General features: G+C 34.3%; 1 protein-coding gene across 5 annotated transcripts in view; it reads right to left on the bottom strand.

Moving 5' to 3' along the window:
* The window catches only part of Ctnna2 (catenin alpha 2), a 1105512-nt gene that overhangs the window by 22369 nt on the left and 1067441 nt on the right, over positions 1–15702 (bottom strand). For 3 of the 5 annotated variants that reach the window (XM_042690427.1, XM_042690428.1, XM_042690429.1), the window contains one exon: positions 5434–5577. The exons of the other annotated variants lie outside the window; for them this stretch is intronic. In XM_042690427.1, coding sequence (XP_042546361.1) covers positions 5434–5577 — 144 coding nt within the window. The remainder of the gene's footprint in view (positions 1–5433; positions 5578–15702) is intronic. 5 annotated transcript variants of the gene reach the window in all.

The following is a 15702-nucleotide window of genomic DNA, read 5'->3' as shown; positions in this document are numbered from 1 at the left end:
TGAGTCCTTGACCACTTTTCTTACTTTTCACATAGACCTGTGGGTGTGGGAGAAAAGCTATCACCCATGATGAAAAAAATGAAGGAATTTAGCAGTTCTAAATGAATTATACCTGTATGTAATTAATATTTTTCAACGTAGTCCACTGAAATGAGTACCTGGATATTATCCTTAATGATGAAAATCCTAATACATTTTTTTTCAGTGAAGTTTACATCATTAAAATAATCAAGTACCTCTGTTAATGAATACTATCCAGAAACAATGTTTTTATGGACTGTTTTTTTTTTCCTCCCTTTTGGGAGAGGCACAACTTGGGAGATAAAAACTACTTGGCTTGATGTTCATTAATTGAACTAGAACCTGACAAAGATTAAGGTATAATCTCAAATGTGTACAGTCTTATGTCCTTCCTATTTTATGCCCTTGTAGGAGATTTAATGGCATAATAATTCTTTAAAACTATCACTTTTTGAAAGTTTTTTCCCCTCTTACTCAAAGTTTAAACTAATTTCTCAAGAATATTCTTATATTAAGTTTTACTCCTTTTTTTGCCCCATATCTTTTACTCTGAATGTTTTATTATTATTTATTTTTTGCTGCAACTTTTTCTAAGAACAGAGATGAGTCAGTTTTATTGCTGTGCAGATTCTAATACTTAGGTGTGAAAATGAATTACCAGGTGTGTGTTAAAGGGTGGGTAATTAATTACAGATTCCAAAAATCTATCCTTTCATCTTGATTCCAAAGGCCTTCAGTTCAGCCCAAGTTTCTGCATTTTAGTAGTCCCCTCCTTCTTCTTTGTTGGGTTTGGCATTCAGATAATCCTGACCATATGCTGACCATAATGAAAAACACTGTTTTAACATTAGCATGGATCAAGCTAACATTCTTACATCATCTTTTTTTCTCCACTCCTCTTTGACATTTCAAAAGTCCAGTAAAGCTGAAATACATATTTCCTCACTTCTAAGTGTTCTGCTTCTGTTCTGAGATATTCCTTTCTTTCCTTTACCTGGAACACTTTTATGAAGATGCTTCATCCAATAACATTTTTCAAATTGAGTTTTCTTTGATTGCTTTTCTATATAAATATTCAATAATCTTGTACATATTTCTCCTAGAATGATTATAATGTATCATAGCCAGTATTTGTCTTCCACAATAATGTCATCTATGAATCTATAGATTCATAGATATTACATGTTATGGAATCACAGATCTACAGGATCTTCTGTTTCTAAATGACCTGCGGAATCTTTTGGGTTTGAAAATAATTGACATGTATATCCTCTTTTTTTAATAATCAGTAATGACTATTCCACAAAAATTTATATAAGTTTTATTTCAGCTTTTTTTTCTCTGAGAATGACTCAAACTGGGTATCTGAGGCTTTCCTTCATTGGCTGGCAGTCTACCAGCTAAGACAGGCCTCCAGCCCTTTTAATAAATTTTGACAAAATATCTTTTGTTTCGTAAAACTATCTTTGATCATATCACTCATTGTTGTCATGTAGGCAAGTTTAACCTGTGGTAAATTTACTATGATAATAAATTTTAAAGTTAATTTTTATGCCACTTTAGGAAAGAGACATTTCACTAGATGATCTAAACCATGTCTTATTTACATACAATTTCCTCAGAATCTAGACAAACGAAGCTAGGTTATAGAGCTGAAAATCCATTAGAAGGATCATACCTGTCATCCTAGCTACTCAGGAGGCTCTGATCTGAGGATTCTGACCAGAAGCTAGCCCAAGCAGGGAAGTCCTAAGGACTCAGATTCCATTCAACAACCAAAAAAACCATAAGTGGATCCATAGCTCAAGTAGTAGGTCCCATTACCAGCAAACAAACAGTGTAAGAAAAAACTTCAAATCATCTCTGAATCTACATTCTTGTTTGTATATGAGACCTCTTGTTACTCTATATGGGTAAATCATACATAATCAATAACCTCTTTCCCACATATTTAGGTAAACAGACTCACGTAATCACGTGTGTTTTATTAAGTGTTTAAGGCTATTTGAAGGCAGAGAACCTTACATGATTCATACTTAATACCCAGAGAAACATCTGTTTACTAGAAAAAACTATACTGGTTATATAGACTTTCATTATCTGTGGACATTTCCATCACAGCTAACATTTCTAAACCTGTCAATGATATCTTCAAAGTGAGGAACATTTCAATTATCATCAGAAAAAGTAGATTACCTCAGAGATAGTCTTTTCTCATTCTTTAATTTCTATAATTCCATGAACTCCCTTTACCTGTTATATATGGCTGCCTGATTTTACATTAATATAAACCTGCAATCCATTCATTTGCACCCTCCTCAACTCTTCTAAATAAGTCCCCATTATGTTAAAAGGTGAGAAGAAAACAAATACAATCATAAAATCCAGTGCATATTCTATATTAGAAGAGGGCTAGGAACAATGATGAAGGGGGAACATCGATCAAGTTCCACTGTATTTGTATACTACCTTGTTGAATGTCAATTCCTTTGTACAACTACTTAAAGATAAAGTAAAAATTATTTTTAAAAAGTCAGCATATGATTAAGGAAGAAGGACTCAGGTAAAGTATGCAGCTGAGCTGTACGCAGTGATGCTGATTTTGATACATGGTACAGTTGAACACCAGATATCTTCAAATTCATTAATTATGGACCTGAAACGCTTCCTTGATCTTTATGTACAATCACGCAAATATAATAAAGCATAAATTTAAGGCACCTTCCAAAGCCCATTAAAGGCCTCACTTTTTTGCAACGTCATCTCTTTCCCTTGAGCAACTCATTTTATTGTTCCCATGTAGACAAGTTTAGCTCCTAAAAGTGATTTCTTGAAGTAACAGATTCAAGAAGTTAAATTTTATGTGCTATTATAAAACTATTATAAAATTATTAAGAATTTCACTAAGTGTAAGGACCACTGGACCACAGAACTATTTCTTAGTTATTTGAACACTGTCTTTTCTTCTAAATTGTTACTTCAGTGTTTAGACTATAAAGAAGTTGTACCTTCCCCAAGTTCAGGAGTGAGGCTATTGACACTCCTTTCATCTCTCCGTAACACCTAATTCCAAAACCACCAACTTTCCCCTTATTAACACTTTCCAACACAACATAGATATTCCATGAATAAGACTAGTCCTATGTGTCACCTACTAGAAAATAAGTTAAATTTCAACTAATTTGAAAAAACTAAAAGCATAGAGTTCAAAACCATTCTTAGCCACCTACCACAGGTTTTACTTCTCTTCAGATTTTATCCAACCATAAATGTCTAAGAAGATTTTACCGAGCAAGTTAATTAAACAATATTGAAGATTTAAGATCACAAGGATGGTTACATAAATCATTAACCAAAAACCACCACATCCGATGAAGAATATTTCAAAGTTAGTTTTGATTGAAATATCTTTTTTCTGGATTAAATATAGGCCCAAGATAAAAACTGTAATTACCTTTCTTTTTATTCCTCTCTATTATTTCTTTAAACATATATCATACCAATATACAACTTTAAAATATGGCTACCTTCAGGATATATCCTGGCTAACTTAGCATATATCCTTCAGATATCTACCATCATTTCACAAATGAGAAAAGCTGAGGCTCAAAAGATCTAAGTACTGTAGTTTGAGCTACCTAATTGTCCAGTGATGGAGAAAGGACTGGTCTGACACAGAAGTTAATGCAACTTCTCTTATACCTTCATACTCTCCTTTAGAGTACAATATGTATGTATTTTTAAATTATAATTTTAACACAAAATGGATTTGAAAAAAACACTGAACACCACTATAAATGAAACGTGCACGTGAAAATAAACAATTACATGCACAATGCATTCCATGATAAGACTCTCAGAGCACAACACAACCGTTCTTAACTCACGAAGTTTTTAGATGATTGTGTCCCAAGAGATTGTAAAATATGAGCATTTCTTACCTGGCAGCTGTATGAGGGGTTGATAAAAGACATTAAAAAACTTGAGCTATGATCAGACATCAAATTTTTCTACCACTGAAGATTTACTTTTACCTGGGTTTTGAGGGCATAATGCTTTTAATGAAAGAGGGATAATCCAATATGTAAGATGTTTAGCACTCTCACTCCCTTTGAAACATTAGCTTGCTTGATGATGTTTGTCACCCAAATCTTCCTACGGACTGGTATGGCCTTACTAGGCCTTATCATTATAAATTCTTTAGGTCAACAAGTTTAAGCAGGAAAATAACTTCAGAACCATCCCATACTGGCCCCAACCCTAGGATACCAATGTCCCACTCTAGTGCTTTTCTCTATATAAAAGATCATAACTTTGGACCAGCAGGGGATAAGGAGGTGAGAGGACAGGATCAAGAAACGGTTGATAAAAAAAAAAAAAAAAACTCCATGAAAAGTCCTTCACCAACACCAGTGTTTGTACATGGTTATTCAGAGTGTTACACTTTGAAAAACATGAATGATATCATTAAGACATTTCATAAAAACCCATAATGCATTCCTTGGACCCTAAGGAAAGGACTCATTCTGATGGGTAAATTCTTTAAGAAAAAAACAAAAACCACCCACCCTGGTGTATCTTCAGCTCCTCTCAAAGCTTTAATCACGTCCATGAACTCCTTTTGCCCTTTTATGCAAAGATATACATCTCCACAATTTTAATAAGTACCCAAGAGAGTACAAAGAAGAAAGCAGAGAAAAATGCTCACTTTGGTTGATCTTTCCTTTCTAAATAGTAATCCATACAAAAGAACTAATCAGTAACAAACTCAAATGAGAACATACAACAGATTTTCACACCTCTTAACTACCAAGAGACTCTGTGAAACAGTATCAGCATTATGACATGTAACAACAAAAAATAAAACAAGGCAGATTTACTTGGCACACCTGCGAACGGCTGTGCCTTTACATTTGCAGGAGTGGCAACTTTAATTTTTTATAGATAGTTTTATTGTATTAGAATTTTTGTCTGTTTCTACCTAAACCAAATTTTCTCATGTTTTTGGCTCCTCAGATTTTTAGAAGCAAGTGATTCTCTGGGAAAATATCAATAAAGAATATTGTGTGACCTTCACATCTTCCCAAAGAGTACATCTCCCTAACACTGTCCTTAGAGCTAAATTCACAAAGATTACCCAATGGATTCATTCCATATATGCACTGACTTTCAGTCCCAATAAGAAGGGAGACTGAGAAATAAAGGAATGAAAATGCCATTTTCACTTCTCAAATTGAGATCACAATCCAAGAGTGTATCTGTGCTGTGGAATAGGTCATTTGTCCAAAGCTGATTAGCAGTAAATAAAGAGGACTTGAATGAGCAAACTGTTACTTTCCTGAACCCCACAGCCCACATATTAGAATTAATGATACAATGAGAGACATAAGATTAGAAAGCAAAGTTACTCACCATGGAGGAATCACTGCTTGTACTCCCGATCGGAGCTCCCTCTGCACAGGTTGGGAGGTGGGTAGAAAGTTGACTAGCCCTGCCCCCATCTATGACATCACAATCTACCTCATAAAAGGTAGTGAAAGTGCTCTGAACTCCTGTCTGATTTCCGAGAGATACAGAAAAGAGAGAGTGAGAGAGAGAGCAAGAGAAAAAAAAACCGTACCCTACTTGGGAAGGGATTAGGGAAGTGGAAGAGGGAATAGTAAACCAATTGGGAGAAAGAGGTATATGAAGGAATTAGGCACTGAAAGAGATATGTGTGGGCATTCTTGACATTAAGCAGCCCCATCATTTGGATTCCTCTTTGGGTCTTGAAAATCTGGGAGGAGAATGAAGAAGCACCCTGCCTTGCCAAGGCACCATAGGGGTCAATTATAATGGGTTCAAAGGGGAAGAATCCCCTATTTAAAGGAATGAATATCACCAAGAGAGAAAGCAAAGGCTGCAGCTCTTAAAGCCTGGGACAATATGTAGGGATCCCAGATGCCTTGCTTGGAGGATCCATTGCCTTGCTCAATGACCTTGGCCTCTGCACATCCATCCAGTACATGGTACTAAAGGGATACTTACCTGTTTCATTGTAATGCACTGTTAGAACTGCAATGCTTTCGACTGTTTCTTTTGTGCCCACACATGGGCTGTGTGAAGGCAAAGGATAAGCCAATAACCAATGTCTATTTTTTACTTTTAGAATGGATTCTGAAGTTCGCTCAGTTTTGTCTGAATGTGTCAATTGAGCTATTCTACAACTGTAGGGGAAAAAAAGAAATGTCAAGATCCCTGTACTCATGAAATTCTCTGCATTTTCACTGTCAGAGGTCAAGTTTTTGAAACCCAGTGAAGAGGTTAACTACCTGACCAAATAGCATAGATTATGCTGCTAGAGTTCCATTCTCATAGCTTTCTTTAACATCTGATTCCCATTTCTTATGGGAAACGAGACAAGATGTGAGAATACACAAAATGTTAAGATTGTTTTCAAATCAAATCAGATTAGAATATTAACATGAACCACCAAAGTTTGTCAAATAGGTGTAGCAAGTGAGAATAATGGCTGAAATCATCCACATACAAGCCAGTGAATTGTGGAAGATCTTTCTTCTGCCAAGGGACATTGGATATTTCTATCATCATTCATGGCCCTACAGAATGATTAGTACAGGCAGACAGGAGCAGCCCTTGAAAAGCATATGTGTCTGTCTAATAATTTTCTAATAACCTCCAGCCTTATAGTAATCTTTTCCCATAGATAATATTTTTTTTATCAAAAGTAAGATTCAAAATATTAGGTTGTAATTTAGAACAAAGGGGTAAAACCCAAAGCCTAATTCCATATGCAGAAAAACAACATTCCAAAGTTAGGATTAAAAAAAATGTTTAAGCCAATAAAGTTCATATTGAATCCTCTCCTTCTAGCTTAATAAGCAAAATTAACCGATAAGGGAGTAGTTTGAAACACAAAAGCTATTACTAAATTCAAACTGTTTATAGATTTAAGAATATCACTCCCATCTTCTGCTTCAAATTAAAATGCTGAAGACAAATATTCTAATGCAGGTAGCTACTTTGAAGTTTGAGAATAATGGTTCAAAGCCAGCCTGGGCAGAAAAGTCTGTGAGACCCTCATTTCCAAATAATCAGGAAAACGCTGTGGCTCAAATGGTAGAACTCTAGCTTTGAGCAACAAAGCTAAGAGAGCATAGTGTTCAGGCCTGAGTTCAAGCCCCATTATTAGCAAAGAAGAGAAGAAAAAATGTCAAGCACGTAGCAAGAAGGGCATTTTTCTTTTACTTGACTTTTTCTTATTAAAGAAATATATTTTTCTTCTGTATTAATGTATTCACATTTGCTCTAATTTTTAAGTCTAAAATAAAAATCTATACAATATAGCATTTTTAGGAGATTCTGTGAAAAATTACTGTGTATGTTTTACTTTCAATTTTTAAATATTGAATCATTGACTAGTTGGCTTATCCTTGCACTTTATAATTGATTAAACAAAAGTTCCATCCATCTTAGGCAATAAAAATCTTCAGATGAGTTTTCAGGCTCAGAAACAATTACTACATTTTAGAAACTTGGGTTACTTCACATGTCATAAAAAATTTAAAGGTCATTAAGATTAATGATCAATTGTCCATTCTTCCAATAAACATCTATAGAGTTTTGACTACCCAATAAAAGTTACACTTCTCCCAACATAAAAATACAAGAACAAAAATGGAGTAAAACACTTTTTCAATATTGAAATGGAACAAACTGGACTGAGGTCATAGTTTACTATGTTAGTATTTCTTACTAATTACCTCTTGTCTATTTGGAAATGGAATGACTTCAGGAACCCAATGCAAAACTAGGATGCATCAAAAGGATGCAGAGAAATAAACAGTGCTGACCTTTTAGGTGAGTTTAGTGTGAGTGAGTGAGTGAGTGATTGTGTTAATGCCTTGAATGATACATGTTAAAACAAGATAACTTGCTTGGACACAAGACACAATGCTACAATCAGGTGGATTTTTTTTGTCTTAGGGTCTAACTTGTCAATGGCATCAGATAAATGAATAGCCCTTCAAGAGAAGATATGAAGCAGTTATAAGATTGCAATGGTCAATAGTCACTAGAATTCCAGTCACAATTATAATTTTTTCTGAAAAGAGGTGGAGGAATGGTTTTGAATTTTTATTCAAAAAGAAAAAAAAATGATGTGCTTTCTTAGAACCAAATATTAAGAAGAGTCAGGTAGAGTAATTTGTCCATTTTAGAAGCCTAATCCACAGGTGAACTTAATGCATCATGGAAGATACTGTCAAATATTCTTCACAACTTACCACAGTGTTACTATTACCTCAATAAAAAGAGATGCCGACAAATGTTGATAGCAGCAGATTTGAATCAAAGATTTTTAGGTAAAGAGATGATGGTTTGAGTGTTTTATGGCAGTGTCTCATATATAGAAATTTCGGGCTGAAAAGAGGACATGATTTTTTAGAAGATGATACCAACTGGACTCTCTCCAGGATATTCTCTCTCAGTAGCAAAATAGATTTGCCAAAGAAAATGGATGAAAAGAGGTCAAGAGACAGGTCATGCATCTAGGCAGAGTTCTAGTCAAGTTCATTATCAGCGAGGCATCTGCACAGATGAAAGCATTCAGAGAAAAGTAATAAAACAAGATATAGTATTGATGAAAAGAGAGATTAAAAGTCTAAATTAAGAAAGCTTGCCTTCAAGAAAATAAGAGGAGGATGAAGTGTTTGAAATATATTTATTGCTTAGAAGGAAAATGACTGTTCAAGATAGAGTAACATGATGTGTTCTGAAGTAGTAAAAGAAATCAGCACTAAGAAAACTCCACATTGCCCATCCAGAAGCTTTTCCTATTTATAAGATTCATGGGCCATAATGTGGCACATATTTCTCTTCTAAGGGCTGTGATCAAAGCCATATTTTAGAAATCATTTAAATTAAGCTAGAGAAAGCACTTGACAAAATAATCTGCAGAGACAGAATGTATACGACAGTAAGTTAAACACACTTCTATTTCTAGAATGTAGTAAACCAAGAAAACAGTGAACACACACAGATATCCTGCTGTTCTCACAGAGAATCCTAAACATTGCAGTAAGCTGAGAATTTACATGGGGAGGAAATCAGACTACATTAGCTAATAAGAACATAATGAAAAGAAAAACGTGTCTTGGAGGAAGTTATTTGATATTAGAAATAAAGAATCTTTGAATGCTTTGAGTTAACCAATTCTTGCCACAATGCCTTTTATGTAGTAGGTTGCAATATTGAATTCAATGTGTCAGAATATACTTCTGGGAACAAGAAACAACTTTAATTCCAAAAGTCCTAATTGTCATTGGAAATTAGCTTTCATATTTAATATACATCAACATAATTCTATAGATTGATTTATTCTACAGGCAGCAGTAGTATTAACAATCTTCATAATTTGAGAGGATTTCACTCCCAAAATGAGAAGTACCTGTAGAACTTTCAACTATAATCATGACTTGTAGAAACATCTATCTTTCCTTTGAAAAAGTGTTTCTGCCAAAATTTTATCAAATCTTTACTGAAAAATAAAGAGCTTTTTTAGTTTTGTTACAGGATCTTTCCATTTCCTTTATTCTTGACTGTTTCATGCAATAGAAAGATGAATAAATTCAACAATGAAATGCCCAGCTAGTCTTTGGCTTAGTACTTATCTTCTTTATTCATATTAACATTTCTATTTTTGAGACAGGTGACAGTAGCTTACACCTGTATTCTTGTAATCCTAGCTACACAAGAGACTGAGGCCCAGAGCACTGTGGTTCAAAGCAAGCCCACTTAGAGAAGTCTGCATGACTTCATCTCTAAAATAACAAACAAAAACCTAGTGGAGACATGTTTCAAGGGTAGAGTAGAACAAGTACAAGATTTTTGAGTTCAAATCCCAGTACCACCAAATAAATACATAAGTAAATAAAACCCTATTTCTTGATTAAATATGACAAGTACAGTAGATACATTTTTAAAAATGGCTGAGGAGATGCGGTTTCAAAATAAATGTATTTTCTTAATTCATTGGCTTCTCAAAATCATTTGGTTCAAGTTAAAGGAGAATGTATGCCTAGATTTCTCTTATAGTCACACTTGTTCAAAATTGGAGGAAGGCATTGTCTCTAAGACAATTCTGTAAGCACCGTTTTGAACAATTTCAAAGGTTTTAAAAATATTATTTTCAATATTTAAAATAATGAGTGTCTTAGAATAAATCAGACCATTATATATAGAGAAAGGTATTCAAAGTAAAAATGTATCTCATATGGATCCATTATAATCCATAGCTTTGTCTTAGTTTGACCAATATCCCAAGAAGTAAACATCCTTCCTTCTAGGTATACTTATGTGTACAGTCTCCCAGCTGTCACAAAGTATTGTTAATGGTCAAATATCAGAATACCAAATCTAAGGCATTGGTTGATAATAAATTAAGGTGTTAATTATTTGCCTCCCCTCTTTTCATTAGCGGATCTCAAAATATGAAAATCTTATAAGACCAAAGCAATGAAAGTTCATTGATTGAATGACAAGTAATGACACCCTACTTTAAAACCACTAACCCTCTATAACACGTATCAGAAATAATGCCCTCAAAACAAAAATAGAGCAATGGTTGGAAAGATCAAGTAATCAAATCAAATAATCCATTCTGTAGATCCAAGTTATATCAACGAGTCCTAGGTTCAGTTAAATTTCATGCTCCAGCTTTGCCACAGACAATCTGTTTTATTATTTGTGAATGGGAGCATTGGGAAATCTTTTTCTATGCACAAAAATTCAGCAAGATAACCCATTGGTCTCTCATTCTTTCAATGGATAAGTTAGTTTTATAACATACAGATTTATTACATTGATTAAGTTCAGGATCACACCATCATAGATTACGAGACTCAACAGTCACTTTCTATCACTATAGATCATGTACCATGCTCAAGGGATGTTTGAATTCAAAAGGACAGCTTATATAGGTACAGGCCACAGACATCAAACTTCCTATGAGGCTTACTGCTCTAGGAGACTTTTACTTTTCTTATTAAAATTCCTCTTAACTTGACACTTCATCCAAAAATAATGGATTTGAATTGGTTAAATGTCATTTTTGTAATGCAAGAAATGAATTTTCACTGAGAAAATGACTTAATGGTTATTTCCCTTGGAGGGTTTATACAATGACCATGTATATTGATATGACAACATACTGCAGAAATCAGATTATAAGTATTTAATTTTTTTCATAACAGTTTGGAGAGGGAGGTTTGGGAAAGAAATATTAAATCATGTGACAACAGAAAGTTGTCTGTTGATAATTGTCAGATTATCTTCTCAGAGTATCTCCACTATCCCATCATCCAGATTTATAATCTGATATGTTTCTTATGTATTTACATCTTTTATCTTTTTAGATGTAAAGGTACTTTAGACCTGCATACTTAATGGCCTACTTTAGACATAATGGCCTACTCACTGGAGGATCAAGATAAAACTCTTTTGAAATATTGTCAAATTCTGGAACACATATTCTTTTATTCAAATGAAACACAAAATAATATTCTAAACCTAAACTGAAATAGGTTGCAATTTATACTTTTCCCATACTGCTACACTTTGATCAGTGGAAATAATCAAGAATTAGCTATAGACATCAGAAACTAGGCTTAATATTCTGAAAAGAAAAGGGCTGTTGAAAGGGCAGGTCTGCATAATTACATATAATGCTCATTTCAATGACTATTTCATATTATAAATTAGTGGCATTGTAAAATACAAAAGGAACTTACTTGTATTCAAGGAGTATAGAAATGTTCTAATAAAATGTAATTCTCATCTATACATAACATCACATTCTGTAAATATATCCGACAGTTTCATTTCCCTAAATTGCATTAGATCAGATCACACACACAAAGCATTTGACTGTCACATATTGAGTGGTTGACTGGAAACATTAAATGAAAGATGCCTGTGTATGTGTATTTGCATATACACCTTTGGTTACATACCAGTATCAAGACTGATTTAAATTAATTTCCAGTATTTTTAAACATTTATTCATCTGTCCCCATATTTCTGGGCACTTTAATTGAGCCCAATTTTACGGATGTAAAATAAGCAATAAGAATGACCTATAACTGAACTGTCCTTCTCTGAGCTTTCACGTTACCAATTCAGATTTTACCTGTGTCACCCATTTATGTGTTCACTTTGTCATATTTTTTTATGAAGCCCAATTGAGAGAGATTCAAATTTGGTAAGGAGTCATTTAAATAGCAAAAAAACAAAAGTTTCTATTAGGGGAAGTTTTTCAATCCACTGAGAATGGTTAGGACTCCATTCAACAACAAGTATCCCTCATCTGCAAATTCTGTTGTTGTTTTGTTCATGTGAGGAAAAACATTTAATCTATTAAAACTCATACATTTTCATGTGCTGTCAGCCAGGAGTTCAATCTAATTCCTCCGTCTCTGACCTGAACATTAAATTCTTGTCTAATGAAGGTTATGGCTCTGTTGTTCTGGCTTCATTATTACAATCACACTCCTAATATATTAAAGGAGTTTTGGGGACTTTACTAGCCTTAGCAGGATGTTTGAGGTTTAGTATGTGTGCATAAAAATAAAACACTACATGTTTCCAATCTCATTGAGAATAATATACAAAGAATAAATCTTTGAGCAAATAAAAATCAAAGGTCATGGATGATTTTTATTTCTCCAGATCCATGGGTGTTATCTTTTTTTAACTTACAAATTGCTCATCAAATCCTCTAAATTCTAGCAACAGTAGTAAAACAACATAATTAAATCTGCAAGTAATTGTTAAATCATAAAGTATTTATACTCAGAATACTATTTAATTTTTTTAAAGATTGGTTCAACTTTTTCCCATTTAATTCAGTTGCATTTAATAACATTTACTTATTTTTATATACTATTGTTAAAATTCTCTTTGATTCCTATCTTCCCTTTTTTCTTCTTTCCTCATGTTTCCTTGTTCCATCATTTTTCTATTCTTTGTTCAAAATGTAATGTAAACTAGCTTAAGATTTAAAACACTAAATTGTGCAAACACATAAAAACAGTTTATAGACTATTTGCCTGTGTACATTTTTTCTATTTTCTAACAGTTCTATTATTCTATTATAAACAAGTTGGAATAATTGGCTTCCAAATGTATCTTTGACCTTGAAATTTAGTGTAGATAATGCCTTTACGCTGTGGGAAATGGCGTAAGCCAGTGACTTTAAAATCAATATAGCGAGAAGAATAGTGGTGCTTTTCAGGTAGCATAGACAAACAGACATCCTGAACTGCTTCATTTCTCTTCATTTCCTGTCATCACTCATAAAAACTTTTGTATCCTTTCTTTCCAATGACCTGTTGAAATTTTCTTACCCACTTCTAAAGTAGAAAACAGATATAGCAGGCCTTTTCCAATTTGTGCACATGTGCTCTGCGCGTGCGCACGCGCACACACACACACACACACACACACACACACACACACACACACACACAATTCATATAAAACATAAGAATGCTGACAGGTTACTTCATATTCATTTGTTTTGCATATGTCCACCAAGCCAGCATAAGACTGTAAAAACATGGCCCTCTCTGGTTTCAAATTCAAGTTTATGTTTTTTGGTAGGTTGAAATAACCTGTTGAAATCTTTTTATCACTTTGATCGAGACTGGTTTCTGACAAATGAACCTTTCCTTGTGGCTTCCATATATTTTAGAGAAGAAGCCATAATATTTATTTATGGGTATAAACACATGGGAAAAAAGGAACTGATTCAAGTATCTTTCTTTTTCTTGATTACACATGAGACTACAATGGCCTCTCCTGAAAAATATACCAACTTTGCCACAATGGACAGCAAAATAATTAGAGCCCAAAGCATAGAGGCAATTTTCTTGGCAAAATCATTGGAAATGTGTGTGTATGGGGTCTCACATTCTTGACTCTTTCAGAACTTTCAAGGCAGTCATTTGTGGCTATTTTGCACTGTAAGCACATTGACTTTTTTTTTTTTTTGTCTCCTTTGGCCATCAGTGAAGGAAGATGAAGAGTAAGATGGAAGCAGAAGTGGAAAGACAGCAAGCTACAGATGCAGATGTAGCACTACACAGCAGTCAAGCTTGGGGGAAAAAAAAAGTCATGAGGAGCCCAAGAGCAGGCCCATAATTAAGCAAAATGATAGCAAATTTTCACAATGCATTTGCCTCAGAATTATTATAAAGTTGCATAACATTCCTCTAAAAGAAGCCTTCTTCCATGCAAGGATTTATGAACTTTGCCACTAAGACTCAAAGAAGGAAACAGGCTTCTTGATGGTGTTCTCAGTGTCAAACACCTCCACAAATGCCAACAGTGCAAGTGATAAAAGCCAGTGATGGTTTGGACTACATCTACATGAGGAGAAGACAATGGAAATGAAGCTCTGAAGGCGGATATGTATAATGGGTACTGAGAGAATGATGGAGAGCAGCTCTGCCAGTAAAATATCACCCAGATGAGATTGTGGAGTCTGAGATCCACAAAGATGCTTTGCGCATCCATATACACAATAAGATTTGGAAAGTAACAAATGAAAGCACACAAGGCAAGCTGAACAAACAGCACTCAGTTCCACAGGTTCTATATACAGATGGATATGAAAGCTGAATGGTATGGAAAAACTATACCATCAAGGCTGAAGATAAGAAAAGAAGCAAGGGAGATATTATGTGTTGAGCACTTCTTGGCGAGAGAATATTGATAACAACCAGTTTAGGAGAAAGGACACATTGCAAGACAGATTGCACTTGGCTGTGGAAGAATGTTGAAGCAGGATCGTTTTGGAAATGCAAAGAGGTGATTGTGCTTGGGGAAGAGGCACAAAATAGCCAATTTATTGAGCGCTAAGGTAGGGCTCCATGGAATGGGCTTTCCAGATGGTATCTCAATGCAAGCCAGATCAATTCTTTTCCCAGTTATGTTTTCAGCAAGCTAAACACTATAGGAGTGGACATTTCTAAACTCAAGCATGAGTTTTATATTTTTTGCACATTTTTTAACCAAATGGCTTAAATTGAAAAAAATGGCTTCAGGAAGAATGAGTTTTGTGATTCATCTGATTTCAAGATTCACCATATTAATAATGTCATGTTCATACTCTCTCCACACTTAAAATGGCTGCAACACATTTGACTGGGAAAAGAACTAAAGGTGACAAGAGTCACGCGTCTGAACTTGCAAATAAATCATTTACAATAAATGGCACCTTGTTTTGAGAGGAAGGGGTTGAGGGAGGAGAAGAAGCCAAGGTGAAGAACCTCAACACATATATTTGGAAATCTTGCCAAGAAATCGTGATTCTTCTGAATATTCAGTGGACTACTTATTTCTATGCATTTGATGGAAATGGTTTTGATAATTATATTTTTATGAGAAGGAAACACTCGTGTGATTTGCAAAAGAATATATAATTGTTAGTGTTTGACAACTATGTGAGATTTTGGCAACAGCACATCAACGTGTATTGAATTCAAACATTTTCTGGCTTTCAAGGGTTACTGATAACCTAGTATGCATTGGAACCTGATGAATGGATTCCTACTGGTTTTGTCATCTCTAACATGTGAACACAATCCACACATAGAGAGGCTGGCTCCTGAACAGAGAATG

Source organism: Dipodomys spectabilis, unplaced genomic scaffold (genome assembly GCF_019054845.1).
Source record: "Dipodomys spectabilis isolate Male_0828 unplaced genomic scaffold, ASM1905484v1 ptg000137l, whole genome shotgun sequence".
NCBI lineage: Eukaryota > Metazoa > Chordata > Mammalia > Rodentia > Heteromyidae > Dipodomys > Dipodomys spectabilis.
The sequence above is the reverse complement of the archived record's forward strand: the minus strand, read 5'-3'. Positions and strand labels throughout refer to the sequence as shown.